At 39.7% G+C, this 21556-nt stretch overlaps 1 protein-coding gene across 1 annotated transcript in view; it reads left to right on the top strand.

The window, feature by feature from the left end:
* The window catches only part of LOC122797804 (SCO-spondin-like), a 4708783-nt gene that overhangs the window by 2947230 nt on the left and 1739997 nt on the right, over positions 1 to 21556 (top strand). The window contains exons 66-67 of the mRNA XM_044066325.1: positions 6362 to 6490; positions 11921 to 12060. Coding sequence (XP_043922260.1) covers positions 6362 to 6490; positions 11921 to 12060 — 269 coding nt within the window. The remainder of the gene's footprint in view (positions 1 to 6361; positions 6491 to 11920; positions 12061 to 21556) is intronic.

The following is a 21556-nucleotide window of genomic DNA, read 5'->3' as shown; positions in this document are numbered from 1 at the left end:
AATCCATGTAAGAACAACTCTGGAGAAGCCCTATTCTCTTACGAGGTTGCAAAAGTATGGAACACCCTCCCACCTGAACTCAGACTACAAAATCACACAAGCACATTCAAAGTCCTCCTTAGATCACACTTCTTTGCTAACCCTGTCTATAACTGCAAAGAACCCCCCCCTGAATCCTCACTGCCCTGTAGGCAGACTACCCGCTGAAGCCTCCAATGCATTCAACATACTGTCACCTGCAATGTACTGCTTGTAAATATAGTAAATATCGACCTACTCCTGATTATCTTATTTACACAGATTGTACTGTTATTGTAGTCATGTAACCTGTTATTGTAGACATGTAACCTGTTATTGTAGACATGTAACCTGACTGTACGATGTGATTGTTTTTGCATTTAACTGTTTTTTACCTGTATGCTAACTTTCTTGTTATCAATCGTGTGTATTCACACTGTTACTTCCTTGGAGCTTTTCTCCCCAGGACTCAATTGAAAATGGACACCTGTTGTCCAGTTGGACTTATCCTGGTAAACGAAATGTTAAATAAATAATAAAATATTTAGCATTTTGTTTACCTGGAAAGTCTGACTTGGAATGAAGCCAATTTTCAGTGGAAACCTGGGGAGAAACACTCCAGATGCATGTCTTTATACCGTGAGAGGAAACACACACGAATGCAGGGAGGACATACAGATTCCACACAGAAGGCACCCCAGCCAAAAATCAAGCCAGAGAACCTCTTGATGTGAGGTGACGATGCTACAGCTGCACCAGTCTGCTCCTGATGTATAAATGTATTTGATAAAACAGCATTTCTTGTTTCATAAAGCAAAAAAATAGCCATTCTTAAGGAACATGTTAAAAAGGGGAATGATGCCTTACTTGTTAATATGAATTTTTAGCTAAATGTTGCTACAAAGTACCAGAGCCAACATTCGGGAGCAAGAGAAGGAATAAGAAAATCAACAAATGAGTACAAATTCAACAACAACAACAAGAATTGGTAACCTCTGTACTCCCTATTATTGCCTGCCTAAAAGGAGACAACTTTGAAGTCATTAGTAGATCTGGTTTTCACATTTTTAATTATAGCAACTTATCTGTGACAGAAACTTTTTTCAGTTTGTTTACTAAGGGCTTCAAATATGTACCCAATCAAACCAGTAATATAGCCCGGGTCATTATGGATCTCAAAATCTTTATAAGGAAGCTCAACTTGGAGAATTTATTAGGGACCAATTCTACCCACGGGGACAACCTTGTACCTAGAAGATCCAATACCTTCAATCCCCCTATCCTCCCCCAGTTGAGAAATCTTGAATTGAGGCTTGAGAAACAAATTAGGGACAGACTAAAATATAGGAAGTTTACACCTAACCTAGATGAGTCTGAACAAGCCTTACTTACTTATTTAAGCAAAAATTCTACTGTTTGTGTTATGGAGCCCGACAAGGGGGGTGGTATTGTCCTCATGGACAAGATTGTATATGAGGGTAAAATGAATTCTATACTACAGGATGACACCTGATACAGTCAAGTATCAATTAATGAGATAAACATATCATACAAAAAAATTGATATAGCTATCAAAGATTTATTTGACCAAGGGGTCATTGATTACAACATCTATTTATATTTGGAGAATAAAACCCCCAGGGTATCCAAAATTCACAAGGATATCAGCAGTCCCCCTCTAAGACTCATTGTGGCCTCTGAGGTTTCCAAGATTTCGTCCCTATCCAATTTTTTGGATTGGAAACTAAAACATATCTGGGGTAAAAATAGGTATTTATTAAAAGACTCTTGTGAATTTCTGGGTAAAATAACACCTGAATTAAATGTCCTCAATTTACTATTTCTTACTATTGATGTAGTAGATCTTTTTTCCACCATACCTCACGAAACAGGCTTAGCCTGGTTGGAAGAAGCACTTAGAAGTACTCCAGGTACTATGGACAATGATGTCTTTTTAAGTTTGGAACTGGCTGATTTAATTTTACATAACAATTTTTTTTATACTTCTCAAAAGAATACTTTAAACAAGTAACTGGTGTTGCCATGGGGGCAATTGTGCTCCCACATATGCAGATATTGTCCTTTCTGTATGGGAGAAAAAATATGTTACCAACAGTAAATTTAACAAATATTGGAACCTATACACTAGATTTTTGGATGACATCTGCATTTTTTGGACAGGAACCCAAGGGCAACTACTTGATTTTGTGATAAATTTGAATCAAAGTACTAGTTTCTTGACCTTAACCCATCAGGTCACAACACAGCAAGTCAACTATTTAGATGTGTCCTTAAATGTTGATGAAACAGGCTTCAAATCCACTATATACAGGAAGCCTAGCTTTTCCAACACCTACATTCAGTACACTAGTTCCCATCCCCTATATCAAAAGAAGGGGATAGTCAAGGCGCATTTTGTTCGGGCATCCCGAATGACATCTGATGAACATGATTACATCTTAGAGTGCCAAAAATTAACCAGAATGTTCCGGGAAAGAGGATACCCAGATGATTTCATCACCAACATACAGAATGAGGTGAGGGAAGGTAGGAATAGCAAATACAAACCCTTTCTAGGTATTGGGAATATACATTCTTTAATGGGTTCTAGTAATGTTCCAAAAACATCAGTAGGGCTACAAAGAGCCTTTGTTACAGATTACAACGTTAATGCTGGCATTATCAGAAATATAGTAGAAAAAGAATGGGAGAATTTTAGTGATTTTACTGATCTCCCCAACCTTAAAGGGAAGCCAGTGAAACTGTTTTTCAGAAGGGTAGCAACATTAAAACCATACTTGAACATGGAGGGTTGGTTAATGAATTTTCCAACCAACGCAAGGACACATTCAAGTGTGGGGCCTGTTCACAATGTAACAGCATTTCACAAACTGAGAAAATATTTATTTCAGCTAGGAATAGATGGATTACAGCATCCTCTTACTCCAATTGTAATACACAAGGGCTAGCATACATTGCCATGTGTCAGATATGTGTGGGGTTCTACATCGGAAAAACCGAGAGACATCTAAGACGTAGAATATATGAGCACATGTATGAAATCCAAAAACAAAACTCTAAAAATGCTCTATATAAACACACACTAGTATGCAACCGAGCAAAGTTTTGTTTTTTTGTTTTGGAAACCCTCCCTAGGGAAGCCAGGGGTCGCCCTTGGGAAACTAAACTGGAGTACCGAGAAACCTATTGGCAAATAATATTGGAAGCCAACAGGACACCAGGATTGAATGACAATATATCTATTGTCACTCTTCTCAAGCTAAGAGAAGCAAAGTTGTGAAGTACACATACTATATATGTATACAGGCTTTTTATGTTGTTCTTTTTTTCTCATGTTTTTTCTAATGTTTATATTTTTTATCAATGTTCATTTAAAATAGGTATGATGTATACACTGGACATTTTTTGCACGAGTATGGCAACAATATATGTTTTTTTACACAAAATACATTTTTATGGTATACTATGTATATTTATATAAATGTGTTATGACCTATTCAATTTGAAATATTTTTAACTAGTTTGCCAGTTTGGGGTTTATTATTTATTGTTTTTAAATATTAAATAATTATGTTATATATTATTGCTTTTTAAACATTACCAACCAATTTTTATATTATGTATTGTTTTATGTTGGTATGGCAGTCAAACTGTTTTGTTTGCAATACAGCCCATGTATATATTACACCTTGCTGCTTTAATAGATGATTGCTCATCAATTAACCTATTCAACATCTCATGTGATTAGTATTTAAATGGTATTTTGAGTTGCATCTTTATTATCTGAAGAAGCCAAAGAGCTTTCTCCAACGAAAACATTTTTATTTGAGTTACAGCTGGCATTAATATCTACTTCAAATAAATTTTGTGTGGTTGCGGTTTCTGCCTCCGACTGAACTTTTTGGTGAATTGTTTGGTATTATTCAGTCGAGTCTCTCCTTTCTGGTTGTTAAATAATAAAATATTTAGCATTTTGTTTACCTGGAAATTCTGACTTGGAATGAAGCCAGTTCTCAGTGGAAACCTGTGGAGAAACACTCCAGACGCATGTCTTTGTACCGTGAGAGGAAACCCACACGAATGCAGGGAGGACATACAGATTCCACACAGAAGGCACCCCAGCCAAAAATCAAGCCAGAGAACCTCTTGATGTGAGGCGACAATGCTACAGCTGCACCAATCTGCTCCTGATGTTTAAATGTATTTGATAAAACAGCATTTCTTGTGTTTCATAAAGCAAAAAATTAGCCATTCTTAAGGAACATGGAAAAAAGGGGAATGATGCCTTACTTATTAATATGAATTTTTAGCTAAATGTTGCTACAAAGTACCTGAGCCAACATTCGGGAGCAAGGGAAGGAATGAGAAAATCAACAAATGAGTACAAATTAAAATATAAATAAAATAGCAAAAGTTTTGTATGCATCAACGGAAATAAGATCAAAATAAACAACAAGCACTGTCAGTAGGGTAGTAGTATGTCAAAAATGTAATACTAAGAGTCATAAACTAAGCAACACAGATGAAAAGACCATCTTTTGTGGAAGAACTAAGGCCTAGTCCCGAAACAAAATCAGGCACAAAGTCACATGATATTAGGTAAACAAATCACTGTATGGTATCTAGGAGCAAGTTAAAGCACATTTTATTTTAAGTTAAAATAATTTAAAAGGTGCTCTCCAGTCGAGAATCTAACGGGAGAACCTCTTGCCTCACAGCAAGAGGTTCTCCCGTTCGATTCTTGGCTGGAGTGTGGGGAGTGCCTTCTGTGTTGAGTCTGCATGACCTCCCCGTGGTTGGATGGGCGTTCGAAAGACATGCGTAAATGGGCTTGCCTTTATTGAAGGTTGGACGTCGAGTTGGCACCTCGGCGTTCGTTAAAATCTAATGCCAATCATTAGCGAACTGGAGTTCCGCTGTGGCGATCCCTAACCGGGAAAAGCCAAAAGACAGCCATTAAAGAATTAGAGTAAAGACATCATAAAAGCTGCTTTACACTGAGCTTATTATTTTGTCTATTATGTTGTCTTTAAAATATTTTTCCCATCAATGTTTGTATTACTGAAGTAAAATATACCCAGTTTATCTTTATGAAGTAAAATTGTGTCTGTCCTTCTGCAACCCAACACAATAAGCTTAGTTTCCTGTGAATAACTAAAGTATAAAAGAATTGTATGCATTTTTTACTGAATTTACTTGCCGTTCCTTTATATATCTGAGATAAAAATCTGGGCCTTTGATATTCTACCTCCTTTTGTTTAACTGAGAACTTTTTCATCTTGCTATATTGATTTTCCTTGTACTTTTAAAGTCTTCACTTTTCTCCATTTCTTGTCACGTCATTTGTGAATCAGAGAGGCTGTTTTTCCTCTGTTTTGTTGATGAATTGTGTGTAATACACTGTAACAGTGAGCAGAGGGATGTTTCTCAAGGACAGGCTGCAACAAGTTCCCCAAAAGCACTACTACCCCATTAAAATGTCATGAACTAATACAGAATTGATATTTACTTTAGCAGTGAAAGTTTGTATATGACTTTACTGGAAATAAGAGTTGATCCTTATTTACTGAAAAGATAAATTAAATCTGCATGAACCAAAGGCTAGTAAGTAAATTTTTTAAAAATGTCATACTGATCAAATAGTTTCTGTATAACAATATATATATTTAAATATATACATTAGTTTCCCGTATGTTTTCTTAGAGCTAGTACCCATAATTCAGAATGACAGGCCTGCATTAACAAGTGTCCTGTGTTCAGCTACTGTGCGCTTACAATTCCACATAGAGAAATCTTAGGACAAACAAACCCAGCTGATGTTTACTGGTTCACTGACTTATAGTACCCATTCAGAATTTCCAGTGGAGGCTTAATACCTTCCATCTGAATGCATATACTTGTGATTAGATGATTTGACATCAAGCCTTTCAGAAAAAGATGGACTACATAATATATTGTTTTTCTTTCAGAGTTCATATAAGAATTGTTTAAAGAGAAAAATATATATATTCTAGTGCACTTTCACTGATTTACAGAACTTATACAGATCGATTCTTACTTGCAGTTACAATTCTGTATAATGTACATCTTATGTTCAGAAAAACAATATGTGATGAGACTTTATTTCACTTTAGAAAAAATTCTGATTGTATTTTTATATGAGCAGAAAACATCTCTCAATGCATATTTTTAAATTACTCATCTCTGTAAGAAAAAAATGTAATTGGTAACAGATCTCCTTTCATCCATCAGGAATCGCATGTTTTTTGTTTCAACTCTTCAATGTTTCTTTACTCTGATTATTTATTTATTGTCATTTTAGGTCCAGCATCCCCGTGGGGTCCCTGGTCTCCTTGTTCAGTATCTTGTGGTGGAGGATATAAAAACAGAACTAGGATTGGAAGTTTTACACGTAGCACTGAATTTGCTCCTTGCAATGTCCATCCCTGTGGTAAGAACCAGAAATTAATGCATTTCCGTATTTGGAAATGTTAGTTAGGTACCTGGTTATTTAATTTTATTGTTGTAAAATGCCTTAACATTGTACATATTCTTGTTCTGTTTAGAATTATATTACTCATTTCCATTTTTCTTGGATGAGGATTTGTTTCCTGTTAGAATACTCTAACTTTTATCGAACCTAAATTCTTACAGGATTTAGTGCAGTTGTGTTTCAGTGTTAGCAGATAGAACTGTAGACTACATGTTATTTCATTCTCATTCCTGTAAGTTAATTTTCCTGCAGAATGAGATGAATGCAGGCTTACAAAGAAAGAACATTATTAAGCATGTAATGAAGACATCATTTTGATATTTCTAATGTAAAACAAAACAAAAATAAACAAACAAATAAATAAATAAAACTTGCAGATGTGGGAAAGTATATGTCATGGTAGAAGACTCTATAACTTGGTTAGTATAACCATAAATCATTGCTTAGAATTTCAAACAGTCTGTAATAGTGCACTGAACAATAATACATCAAACATATACAGTTTTCAGCTCTTTACAGCAGAACACAAGTAATGATTCTTTGGAATACCTTTATTTTTAATTTCAAATTTTGGCAACAGCAAAAATGAGCATATACTTGAAATTGAGTCATAGAGCTCATAAATATGAAACGTGAGCAGTATGCTAATGTTAAACAGATGATTAAACATCTTATGTATTAAACTTCTTATAAAATGGATTACAAGTATATTTTAAATGTCACTAGATAATCTGCTCTACTAAAACAGTTATTAACCATTAAAAACAACATTACAAGTGCAGCATAGAAAAATAAAACAAAAACGATAGATTAAATAAAGAAATTGCAACAGAATATTGGGAAACCTTATTACATGCTGACAATGTCCCATCTATATGAAAGAAGGTTACCTCAGCAGTTTCAGTCCATACGTGTAATAATTATCGGGCTAAAAACCAACAGATTAAGTAGTCAGAAGCTACAGATTCAATAATCTTGGAAGAAAAAGAAACTCTGGTAACCACAAAGATGTTGCAGGTTAAAATAGAGCTCAGAACAGCAACACAACCACCACCAAACTCCTCCAGCGAACTAAGACAGCTGTGAGATGGTAGAAGGCAGCCAAAAAAAGCATTCACAGTAAGAACCTGTTGAATGTATAAGTGCACAAAGGAACCAGAAATAGGTCCAGTAATATAAAATCTTTTAATCAATCTATGCTTTCGTCCTTGTGTATAGACTTCATCAGAGATATTAAAACATTTAAACTGCAAGTCATTATATACAACTTATATTCAATAAAAATGCGCTATTCATCAAGAAAATAATTCAAACTTTTAAAATGACATCACTAAAAACTAAAAATAAAAAGCATATTTAATACATAAATACATTTGTAACAAAGTGCAACAATTAGCAAGCAGATATTGGCGCAGTGGTTAAGGTATATTCTCTTCACAGACACAAGGTGCAGTGTTTGATACCACATGGGGTACCAACAGCCAAAAATATTAAATATTTCTTAAATATTGATGATTAGTCTAACATAGTGGATCTATACTTCAGAACACTGAGTGAAAGTAATTAATTGAATCTTGGCTTAATAGTAGGATTCAGTCTGTGCAGAGTCTGCATGTCCTCCCTGTGTTCTCGTGGGTCTTCTCTGGGTGCTCTGGTTTCCTCCCACATCCCAAAGACATGCTGTAGGTGGATTGGATACTCTAAATTGACCCTAGGCGTGAGTGCAGGCATGTGCCTTCTGTGGAAGGTTGGGCGCCAGGCTGGCAACTCGACACCATAAAACTCCACTGCCAATCATAAGCAGACAGGTGATCTCCTAACTGGGAAAAAGCCGAAAGAAGAAGAAGAAGTCTTATTTGCCATTTTAACTCTTTTTGTTCTAGTAGAAATTCCCCATTGCCTTCTTGTTCTGAAACATAAAGGCTATCAGTCCTGAAAAATAAAAAAAATATTGAAACCAGGGCATTCAAGTCTGTATTTATACAGAGTTGGTTAATGTGGATTTTTTTGATCTCGTAAACATGTCTGTATATACTTTCTTTTAACATCCTAATCATTTTGCCTGTATAGAATGCAGGATGTGCTGTGCATGTTGCAATGTAAACTATTATTGTAGTGTTGCAACTGTAAAACCCTGGACATGTTATGGTTTTCTCAGAACCTTCAGCTATCACATATGGCCTATCACTGATGAATCTACAGTATTTACAACTGTCACACTTAGGCATCTTTGAACGTCTATGATGTTCATCCTGTCTACTTCCTTTTTCAAAAATATTTTTCAAATTGTCATCCGTTTTTTAGGTAATCTTATGGTGTGCACCTAGTATTTGCTTGTGGTCTGCTGTAAAAAAACATATTCCAAATATCAAAGAAACTATAGCCATTGTTCCATGTTTATCATGGGTAATACCATATTGTATAGTTTTCGTGTCAACAATATTCACAACAGATGTTTTTGTTCTCAAAATAGAGACAAGTTTGTCAACTCTCCCTATGAGAATCTCATTTGTTACTGAATTCACCAAATAGGTCGGACAACATCTTTCCAGGAACATATTACCTAATTTAATTAGCTCAGTCAAACCACTGTGCCAGTATCTGATTGCTAATTGTTACAGTTTGTTACAGATGCATTTATGTGTTAAATATAATCTTTTGTGGTTAGTTTTTAGTGACATTTCACTTTAAAAGTTTGAATTATTTTCTTGATGAATGGTACATTTTTATTGGATATAGGCTTGTATATAATGACCTGCAGTTTAAGTCTTTTATTATCTCTGGTGAAATCTTTAGACAAGGACAAAAGTGCTTAGATCGATTAAACGATTTTATATTAGTGGACCTAGTTTTGGTTCATTTGCGTACTTTTACATTCAGCAAACAGTTTCTTCTGTGAATGTTTTTTTTTTACTGCCTTTCACCATCTTACAACTGTCTTGGTTCTCCAGATGAGTTTGGTGGTGGTTGTATTGCTGTTCAGAGAAAGAAACTCTCTTATAGGAGACCATTTATCAAAAAAATTGGTTTATTTTACATTTATGTTCTGCAATTAAAAAATTAAAATAATAGATTTGTTGCAAAATGTGGCAATATTCTTGGAACTGAGAAGAATTAGGTTGCCTCCAATGATGTATAATTGCTTTTTTGGCTGCTAAGAGCATGATATGAAGCTAGGAGGTAGGTGACAGAATTTGGGATCATAGTTATACAAAATTCCAGTTCAAGTGAAACCAAATGTAAAGATGTCTTAGCAAAGTCTCAAAATTCTGTTCAAAACAGTTGAATTCCTGAGCAGTCTTTTAGAACATGAGTTCATGTTGCTACATTGTTTTTGTCTTGACGTCTCCAGCAAAAGTGGAGATGTATGTAGCAGAGTTAAATTTAGATAAAAGATGAGGGGTAAGGAATAATCTATGCAAGGCCTTCCAAGCATGCAACTGACATTTAAGGAGATTACATTATTTGAAAGAGAGTTTCTAAAATTTGTGTTAGTTGCTTACTTGACAAAATAACCCCATTTTCCTTCTGTTAAAGGTCTTAGAAGATCTGGATAGGATTGTGGTGTACTTCATATAGAGAGTGTATAAAAAGTATAAAAATGGAGACCCTTTCTGGGATCCATAGAAGGTGTAATCAGTGTTGTCACAAACTGATATATAATAGAGAAGGAAACTGGAGAAACCTATATTATTTATGATGGAATAGATCAAAGATGTAAACTGCATGTGAGAGAAAAAAATGAATCTGAGGCAAACAAGACTCCCAAATGTCTTAAGTACTGTACCATTGAACAATTGACAGACATAATAGATACTGCATTCGACCTAGAGTTTCAGCAGGAAATATTGATATAAATGAGTGAATCCAGGCAGAGGAGGAAGGGGGGGGGGGTAATGATTTTGAAATGTAAACTTACTAAAGAGCACTTAAATAATTTAAAGCGAAAAAAGCACTAACTTGATTAATCCAAAAAAAAAAATACAACTCTTTACTTTTGGTTACCCAAGCATATTTTTATATTAGTCTTCTATGTCTACCTTGTGTTTGCACAATTCAGCTGCATTTAATTTGATTTTGTACTTCACTATATTTTATTCAAAGCTAATGTACAAATAGGAGCTGTGAAGCACATGTGCCCCATGTTCAAAGCAGCATGGAAATAGTGTATAGCTGAGACAGTGATAGCCAGTGATGGTGATTGTTCTCTTGTTTTGCTTTCTTCATATGTCACATCTGTTTTCATGAGTATGCACTCATGTATATGTTTCACAGTAAAGTGCAGGCATATAGTAATGTATCCACTAGTTATACATATTGGAACCATAATGTAGAGTAGTAGATAAATATAATCTATATTTGGGCATTAGAATGGAATCCTATGGACATTTGTCCATAGAAACACCACTGCATGATATTAAAAATTTTAAGAAGTCAGTTCTATAAATTTACTTTCATCGGTTTGGGTTGACAGCAACACAGAAGTAAGGAGATACAGGTTCTGTGATAAAGTGGTAAACTAGTGCTCCTCTTTTCTCTGTGGCTGTGAGACCTCTGATTTAGCTGGGGGTAGTATATGCAATGCTAGATGGGGCCGTAATAACTAAAACATAAGAAAATAACAGCAAATGATTAAATATTTTAAGTGCAAATAAGGAACCTAGTTTGACCAGGGTTAATAATCTGAAAACTATTTTAGAGCAAAAAATCTAAAAAGCTAAAAATGTGATAATGCAGTGCGTTAAAGTCATGTGACTACTGTTACGATATAAAACATTGTGTGTGTCACTGGTTTTACAAATTCCTACAGAAGCATTACTTCAAAAGCTTGTGTAAGATATTTCTTTTTATTTCGATATTAATGTCATCTTTCATTCATTTTGGTGTTTTTTATTTACTGGATTTTGTTAACTGGCATCGGATTTATCTGCTTGGGATGATATAGTTGTGGGGCAGGGCTTCTTGCTTTACTGTTTTTTTTCAGGGAATACATTTTAGAGAATTATGCAAAGCATTTTTTCTTACAATGAAGGTTACACTCTAAATAACATTATTGCAACATTTTCACAAGTCATATAAATTAAAATTTACTGTAGTATTTTGTAAAAATGACACTATTTAACTTCATTCTTATAGTTATCTACCCTGTACATTCCAGTCTTAATTACCTGGATATGCTCCACGATCCATTTATACTGTCTGGTTTGAGGTATTTAGTTTTTTACATTTCTTATATATTGCAGCTTTCTGTCAAAGGTTTCTTGTGTGATACCAATCAAATAGCACAGCTTTTCCATTTTTTGACTTATTATTGGTAATATGAACACATATTGGGACAAATCCTTCCAACTATGATACTCTTATGCATTCACTTTCTTGTATAATTAGGGGACGGCAAAGACTGCCCACATGGCAAAGTATGGAAGACATGTTCTGAAGGCCCACTAACCTGTTTGGATCTCAGTATGGAAGAAGAAAGCATAACTTGTGAATCAGGCTGCTATTGCCCTGACAGCATGGTGTTAAAGGTCAGTACCTCTGTATGTACAAAAAGAGTAGCTGATGACTTGTGATTGCATGTAAGAGGGGTCACTGCTACTGTAAATGGGATTATTACTCAAATTATAGGATACTTGCATCATGGCTCGTAAAGATGCAACTGTTCAGAAAAATGCTCAGTTTTGGGGGACTGGGGTTATATTAACAGTATGACAGATTTATAATATTCTTCTTCCATATTTTTACTATATATATATATATATATATATATATATATATATATATATATTTTTTTTTTTTTTCAGTGCATTATATGCACAACAAATGAAATCCAGTTTAGAGATCTATGTGTTGTAATTGAAAGTCAGTGAAATGAAATTAACCAGTACCATAAGGACTATACTAGAACAATCCAGTCACGCATTTGTTGAAAGTAATGAAGACACTCATAATAATTACATCCACAATGATAAATTATTTTACTCTTTCTGTATTACCATATGAACCACCTAAACTTATTAGCAAAATTGCCAGAGTCCTGGTATTTGTTTGCAGTTTGGTGTGGCACTTTCAAATTGCAGCCATGCTCCAAGTTTGCAGATTCAGCAATATGACAACCAGAAGAATTTTCTACTATGTGTCCCTCTACAAATAGCAACAATGGATGAAAGCTGTGCCTTCTGATCATAATGATGGTAGCACTAACCCTTCACACCATAGCATGTTCTTTCATTAGGGATCACAAATTTACATTTTCTGAAAGGAATTTTAGATTACATTAAAATACATTTGCAGTAAGCCTTTCTCCTCTACTGTTTTAAGTACCTTAATGTTCTTCTTCCACCCTCATCCTTTTTCCACTTGTCCCATGCCCTCTTGACTGTTTTAATGGATTCTTTCTCAGCCACCCATTGGTAGTGCCTTATACGGGTTCACAACCTCTCTGTAATAAAGTAGTATCAGAGATTTAGGAAGTAGTTGGTCACTACAGTGTGCCCACCCCCCCCCCCCCGGTTAAAATGGCTTTATCACATCTCCCTGACATAATCTTTTGCACTTGTGTCATATTTCCCATATCTCTTTTGGTCTCAAGTGAGAATAACTGGAGCTCCTCTAACCTATCATATTTGTTCCCTTCCATCCCACAGAACTTTCTTCTGAATTCTTTCCAGTAGTCTGATGTCCTTTTCCTTAAGTGGCCTCCAGAACTGCAGACGTTTAAGTGTGATCTGATTAAGGCCCTGTAGATTGGAAGCATTGCTTCTTGATTCTTTTCCCCCTTTGGATACACCCTAGCATTCCGTTTGCTGCTGCCACTGTCTTCTCGCTCTTCTCCCAGTGGTCCAACCCATTTGTGTTCATCACCACTATGTCTTCTTCCTTCTCATTTGCCATAAGTTTCACTCCCTACAGCTGATACTTCACACATGGGTTGTTAAGTGCAGTACTGCATTTGTTTGCATTCAGCCTTGAATGACACCTTTCTGCCTGCCTGTTTAGTCTTTCCAGTTCCTTGCTAGATCATCCCTACTCTTCTTTGCTACTGTACCTTTCTTTGTGACATCAACAAAGAGTCTAATGCTATTCTCTGTACCCTCAGATATATCTGACACAAACAAAAAAAATACTAAAAAGGGCACTGAATCCAAGACAGACCTCTGTGGTAACTCTACTAGTTACTTCCCTAATCTCTGACATTATTCCTCTCACCACAACCATCTTTGGCCTATTATTATCCAGTCATGCAATTATCCACTTCATTAGTCCTGGCCATACCTCTCAACCTTGAAACATCAAAAATCTGGACAAGGCCCATGAAAAATAGGTACAAATCTGTACGCTGTTTAACATAAAATGTTAAGTTGTCAATCTCGCCTTCATTCTTGCTGGATGGGTTCGGACTCGGCACTTGCTAAGCTCGAGAGTCACTTTTACCAGCTCGAGGCAGCCCCATATCCCATGATGCAAGGCGGTAATTACCCAGATCTCGTTTGCCGCTTCGCTAATGAGGTCACCCTTTTTACCAGTTCCTGGTAAGTGATATTTTTCTAGCTTTTGGTCAGGTTTAAGACTTTAAAAACCTAATTTTTGGTCCTTTTAGTCTTCTTTCTACAATCTCTGTGTATTCACTTAGCTCCATACCCCTTTTTCACCTAGTTCCCTTAGTTTAGTTTTTTCGGGCCTTAGGCCTTTCCCACCCTCACAGTTCCTGTCAGGATTTCCCTCAGGTGTGTGTGTGTGTTGTGTCTCTATAATTAATAACTAATTTTGTTAGTTGGGTTTAATATTTTTTAGTGTTTGTGTCTTGGTTGGACTGATTGGTGTGTGTGAGTGTTTAAACACCGAGATATGTCTAAAGATACCAGGGTCTCAGGTTTCAAGAAGTGTGACTCGTGCTGTCAGAAGATGTCTCTGACAGACGGTCACACTTCTTGTATTTATTGCCTGGGACCCCTACACCTGCAGGACTCCTGTGCTATATGTCATTCTTTTAGCCAGAGAGTCCTGCAGGAACGTAGGAATAAGTTGATCCTTAGGGGTCTACTTAAAGCTGAGAGCTCCCCGGCTAAACTCTGCTCCGGGAAGTCCTCTAAACCTCCCAAGACCCAGGCTTCGGTGTCCAAGTCTGTGGTCTTGGTTCCGACTCCACCGGAGTCGACATTGGCTCCGTCTGGAGCCGATCCTTCCTTCTTGGCTTTGGCACCGGTGTCGGCTCTGTCTGGCGCCGACACCCCTGCGTCGAAGCAGGTCTCGGCTCCGGCTGGAGCCGAGATATCTTTGTCTCCTCTCAGAGCCGACAAGCTGTCAGCTCCGCCTGGAGCAGAATGTTCTTCGGCTCCGATGGCTCCGTCCAAAAAGAGGTCTAGATCTCCTTCTTTGGAATCTATTCACTCGGCTCCAGCCTCTCCCTTGCTTTCGGAGCGGAGCCATCGGAGCCGATCATCGAGGTCTTCCAGGCTTTCAGACCACGATTTAGAGAGAGTGGTAAGTAGGCTATTAAAGTCACAGGCACTAGCCCAGATGCTCCATAGCCCGTCTCATCAGACGTCAGCTATTCTACATCCCCCTGAAATTCCTCCTTCGACTCTCCTACAGAGCTCGGAGCCGGAGATTATCGGTACCGTGACTGTTGCTGCTTCGGAGCCGATGCCACACCTTTCGGCTCCATCGTCCTCGACTCCTATCTCCTCCTTGAGACCTTCCTTGGAGGGATCCGGGCGTCGGGCTTCCCTGGTCGGTTCCGAGGGGGCGAGTGGCATCGGACCCTTGTCCGACCCCGTTCTCCCTCTCGGAGCTTCGGCCTTGGTGAGCTCGGCCCCGACATCTGCTTCGGAGCCTTCCCTTTCGGTGGGACCGGGAATCCCTGTTTCTTCGGAGCGGGATCTCTCGGCCCTCCCTGGGAGGTGAGCCTTCGAGGTAATGAGGAGTGTGCTAGCCCGAGAGCTTAGCCAGCAGTCGGTTCCTTTAGCTCCTCCCTCTACGGTGCCTGTAGATGCCTCTTCCCATTCTCTTGCTCCCGGACCCAGAGATCCTTCGCCCCAGGTCTCCCCATTGGGAAGAACTTCCTCTTCCGAGGTTTCTCCTGATCCTTCAGGTGAACCCCCGCGTAAGAGGACTTGCAAGAAGAAGCATTTAGACTCCCCTGAGTCTACAACCTCGGATACCGATTTAGATGAGTCGGAGGGGTCCCCAAGATCCCCCTCTGAGGATGTCTCCTTTTCAGACATCCTTGAGCTCCTGAAACAGAGGAGGAACTGGCCCTCCATTAACCCCTCCGAGGATGAATCGGTATACCTGGAGGAGTTTGGATCTCGACCCTCCACCTCCTGGGTGTCTCCGCCTTTCGACCCTCTCATGGAGGTTATAGCTCGAAAGGCATGGGCATCTCCTGATTCGGTGGAACCAGTCCCTAGGAGACCTTCAAAATTTATTACGGCCCCCGCAGAAAAGCAGTTTCTTACTAAAGGTGTCCCGGTTGATGCCATGGTGGTGGCGGCCGCCACTAAGAAGGAACTTGCAGATCCTTCTGTACCAGTCCATCCTCCTAACAAAGAGTCCAGGACTATGGACAGGTATGGTAAGCGGATGTTTTCCTCAGCGACCTTTGCTATGCATTTGCTGAATTATTTATGTCACTTCACCAGACTTCAAAGGGACATCCTTAAAGAATTAGGTGAAGTAGTACAGGATCCTTCAGCAGCAGGGGCTCAGGAAAAGATTGCCTCTCAGCTGGGAATCCTTAACTCCATAACCAACTCCTCCATGCGGCTCATTTCTTATGCAGCCGATGGGGCGAGTAGAGCTGCAGGCACAGGAGTGGCTCTCAGACGCCAGTCTTGGATGCGGCTCTGTAATTTTGCAGACCCTTTTAAGGCGTCCTTCACAAACTCTCCCTTTGATGGGTCAACTTTGTTTGGCCCTCAGGTGAAGGACATGTTGACCAGGTATGAGCAAGACGGCAGACTCTTCCTGCCGTAGGAGTCCGTTTCTCCACTCCTTCTAGACCTTACCCCAAAGGTCAGAAGGGAGGGAAAATGTGGTTCCGGAAATCACAAGGAGTCACGCCTGACGCATGTGGTCAGTTTACCCTCAGAGGCAGAGGGGGTAATAATAACAGATGCCGCCCTAGGGGCAGAGGGGGTCCGCAGAACCAGGGCTACAGAGAGCCTCTCTCTGACAAGCTCTTCCAGCATCCCTGAGGTGTTGCCCGACTGCCCACCCTTGGAGGCAGTCGGGGGAAGATCGTCGCTGTACCCAGAAGCCTGGCTTTCCCTTTCTCAAGACAAATGGGTACAGTCGATCATATCCAAGGGTTACAAGATTCCTTTCGAGGAAAGCCCCTTCCCTCAAAAAGGTTCCCTTCCAGACGTACCACCCAGTCTAAGGGAAATTGCAAGATTAGAGGTGTCAAAGCTTCTAAGGAAAAGAGCTATCCAGACAGTACCAAAAGATCATTTAGAGTCCGGAATCTACTCAAGGTTCTTTTTGGTCCCCAAAAAGACGGGAGACTGGAGACCAATATTAGACCTCAGCAGACTAAACAAGTCTGTCAAAAAGACGAGATTTCGGATGGTCACACTTCAATCGATTTTGCCCTTTCTGGGCAAAGACAACTGGATGTGCTCTATAGACCTTCAGGATGCGTACTATCACATAAAAATCCACAGACGCTCCAGAAGGTTTCTCCGCTTTTGGCTGGGGACCAGTCATTTTCAGTTCAGAGCCCTGCCCTTTGGTCTCACTACAGCCCCCAGAGTGTTCACCAAATGCATGGCAATGGTCACGGCTCACCTGAGACATCTAGGATTCCAGGTGTTTCCGTATCTCGACGACTGGCTCCTCTCAGCCACCACCAGGCATCAACTCATCCGAGCCGGAGACTACACCCTACGTCTCTGCAGTCAATTGGTAATTTCGGTAAACTTTGAAAAGTCCTCCTTATCGTCCTGCCAATCTATTACCTTTATAGGCGCAAATCTAGACACTACTCGGATGTCAGCAAACCTAACAAGTCAGAGAATCCTAGATATCCAAAACCACGTTCGGATCATCCTTGCCAGCAAAAAGGTACAAGCCAGGCTGGTTTTGAAAGTGTTGGGCCTCATGGCTGCTGCCATCACACTCCTTCCTCTGGCCCGTTTTTACATGCGTCTTCTACAATGGATGTTGTTCATACAATGGTCCTTCCAGCAGCTTCCCATGCGTCACAAGATCCTAGTGACACAGACCTGCAAGAACCATCTATCCTGGTGGATTTCCTCTCCTCTAGTCCATCAGGGCAGACCATTTGTTCCCCTGGCCCCGGTAGCCATGGTCACTTCGGATGCCTCCCTGATCGGGTGGGGGGGGCATTATCAGGGCAGGATGGTTCATGGCACGTGGCAACCGTTTGAATACCACCTGCACATAAATGTCCTAGAGATGAGAGCAGTGCTTTTAACGTTGCAAGCCCTCAACGACTTTCTTCCCTTAGGAACTATTGCAGTTCACACGGACAACATGTCCGTGGTGTGGTACATCAACAAGCAGGGCGGAACCAAGTCCTATCCCTTGTGTCAAGAGGCTCTCAGACTTTGGCAATGGGCGATCTCCTCTCATCGGTTTCTAGTAGCAACGCATATCCCTGGGAAAACTAACATAATAGCGGACAGATTGAGCAGAGCTATACTCATGCCTCACGAGTGGTCTCTCAAGCAATCCATAGTGGAAGAGATTTTTCAGAAGTTGGGCCGACCATGCTGTGATCTTTTTGCTACTCCTCAAAACAGCAAATGCCTAGACTTCTTTTCTCTCTTCCTACTTCCAGGCCATCACCCCAGAGACACTCTTACCCAAGATTGGCCCCAGGGACTCCTTTATGCTTTTCCCCCCTTTCCATTGATTCCACAGGTACTCTAGAAAGCGTCCGTTTTGAGAGCCAAAATGATTCTCATTGCCCCTTACTGGCCTCGACAAATTTGGTTCCCATTCCTTCATCGCCATCTCTTGGTGCAGCCTTGGCATCTGGATCCAGTGCCAGATCTTCTGACCCACCAGTCGGGTCAACTGCACCTGTCCATTCCTTCCCTCAACCTCACAGCTTGGTTGCTCCACTTCCTTCCTTAGCCAGGCTTCCCATGATCTCTAACCCCGTTAGAGACATTATAGTAGCTTCTCTTAAGTCCTCTATCAGGAGGATTTACTCTAGTAAGTGGAAACACTTCTCCCTCTGGGCGAAAGATAAGAACATAGATCCCTTTACTGCCCCGGTTCAGTCAGTCTTGGATTTTCTAGCGGAAATTTTTCACTCAGGTTCTTCCTCTTCCACAGTCAAAGTTCAGTTGGCAGCACTCTCCAACTTTCATGCCGGGTTTGCAGACCACAACATTATGTCCCACAAGCTTTGTAAAGCTTTTCTTAAAGGGGTGTTCCTTCTAAAGCCCCCTGTTAGGGATCCTCCACCACAGTGGGACCTAAATTTAGTGCTGGCATCCTTGATACTTCCCCCTTTCGAACCGGCTGCTTCATGCTCATAAAAGTTTCTTTCTTGGAAGACACTCTTTCTTGTCGCCATTACCTTGGCTAGAAGAGTGTCGGAACTTCATGCCCTATCTGTTTGTCCCCCTTATTTGGTCTTCCACAAGGACAGGGTATCCTTGAGAACCAATCCATCCTTTTTGCCCAAGGTTGCTTCTAGGACAAATTTAAACCTATCCATTGATCTTCCTGTATTTTTTCCAAATTATTCTAACAGGGCGGAACAAAAATTGCATTATCTTGATGTTCACCGCCAACTTAGATATTACTTGGACAGAACGAAGCAATTTAGGAAATCTGATCAACTCTTCCTTTCTTATGCTGAAAATAAAAAAGGTCTCCCTGTTTCTAAAGTGACCTTATCCAGATGGCTATCTTCCACCATTTCTGACATTTATCAACTTAGGGGCAAACAACTGAGCTCAAAACCTAAAGCACATTCCACAAGAGGCCTAGCCACTTCTACAGCTTTTCAGGCTAGGCTGCCCTTAGATACTATTTGTGCAGCAGCCACTTGGGCTACTCCTCATACCTTTGTTTCTCATTACAAATTGGATTTGGCCTCCAGGGATAGGGCAAGCTTTGGTTCCACAGTTCTCAAGAGTCTGTTCCATTGAGCCACCCAGGATAGAGGTGCTAGGGACGCGGTCCCATCCAGCAAGAATGAAGGCGAGATTGACAACTTAACATTTAGAAGTTATGTACCTACCATAACGTTCCATGTTAGTTGTCTTCTCTCGCCTTCTTTCTTGCGTCCCTCCCTCCTGTCCCCCTTGCCTGGACAGACCTTGATCTCCTCTTTTCTCTGGAAAATTCTTCTTCCTTGGACACCAGTTAGTTGGCCTTGATTACCTGTTTCCCTTTACAGCCTTTTAGGCTAGTTGTTCCTCTTTCCTTAGTGGAAAGTTTTTTGGTAGGCAGTTTTTCCTCTAGATACCAAACGAGATCTGGGTAATTACTGCCTTGCATCATGGGATACGGGGCTGCCTCGAGCTGGTAAAAGTGACTCTCGAGCTTAGCAAGTGCCGAGTCGGAGCCGAGGATCGGCTCCGAACCCATCCAGCAAGAAAGAAGGCGAGAGAAGACAACTAACATGGAACGTTATGGTAGGTACATAACTTCTAAATTTGCATACATAATTATGTAACCCCACCCACTCCAGTGGAATTGTGGGATACCAACATTCATGCAAATTGAAGAACAGGCAAACAAAATATGGCACCAGAGTCACCCTGCAGCCATTCCCAATGTCCCTTTGCCTGGCTATTTTGCCCCATTTACCATAAACACTAATGTGTGCATACTGCTTTACTTCTACAATAATTATTTGGATTTTAATCTTTACACTTTACAGCACAATGGACAAACACCAATAGACACCTGTTAAACAAAGCAATACTGTCTCACAATGAAAATAGATTTGGCATTAAAACTTCTCTACCCTTGAAACTCACATTCATTAAAATAGCATTGAAACATACACCACATCCAAAGAAAATACATCTGGCCAGTGGTGGATAAAGATTACCTTTGGGGTTGTTTTCAAATCACTGGCCCCTTGCACACAAAACAAGAAACATGCATGGCTTTAGTAAATTATATTCCTTGTATAATACAGCACACTTGTTAGAGCACATTTTAAATTTGTTTGAACATTTTTTCAGTAGGCAATGAAACAAAATGCATGAACCAGTAATAAAAAAACTGCCCAATTCAGAACATTTCCATCATAAAAGTCTACTTCCACACACACACACACACACACACACACACACACACACACACACACACACACAATATACATAAAAAAATAAAATGACAGTAACTTAAGGCATAGGTATCTTGCACAGCTCTTATTTTCAAGTTACGTTTTTTTTTTGGCGGGGGCAAAAGGCCAAAAACCAGGGGCACATTTTAAGCATTGCTTATTTAATTTTGGAAAGCTGCTAGAATAAAATGTGTTACTGCCATGTATTTCACTGGCAAGTCTTGACACAGGACTCTGTGCACTACAGTCAGAGCAACATACCACTATGCCAAATCAGCAGCTTGTTTCCCAAAAGATAGGAAGACTGAAACTTAAATGGCTATCATTTAGTGAATTAGTTTCTCACTTCTTACTATAGTTCATAGGTTCATAGGTTCATAGGTTTATACTAGGCTATCTGCCCTAAGGCATTTATAAGCCTACCCCAAATTTTTGTGGCTTACGCCACCCCTTATATGAAAAAATACTGTGCCCATTAGTTTGTTGTGCCTCTGTCCAGCAGTGACACAGAGATGATTCCCGGGGTAAACCTACGATCTCCCATCCACAGGTCTAGATTTCTCTTGAACAGAGTCAGCGAGGTGCTCTGCCTCACATGGACCGGGATTTTATTCCACAGCATAGGGAGTCTCTGAGTGATAAATCTATCCCTCCAGCACGTCCTATTTATATCCGTGCTAAGGTTTAAGTCGCTTGCTCTAGTGGTTTTGGTGGATTTGGATTTTTGAGGTGGAGCATGT

Source organism: Protopterus annectens, chromosome 3.part1 (genome assembly GCF_019279795.1).
Source record: "Protopterus annectens isolate FY-2018-M chromosome 3.part1, PAN1.0, whole genome shotgun sequence".
Classification (NCBI taxonomy): domain Eukaryota; kingdom Metazoa; phylum Chordata; order Ceratodontiformes; family Protopteridae; genus Protopterus; species Protopterus annectens.
The sequence above is the reverse complement of the archived record's forward strand: the minus strand, read 5'-3'. Positions and strand labels throughout refer to the sequence as shown.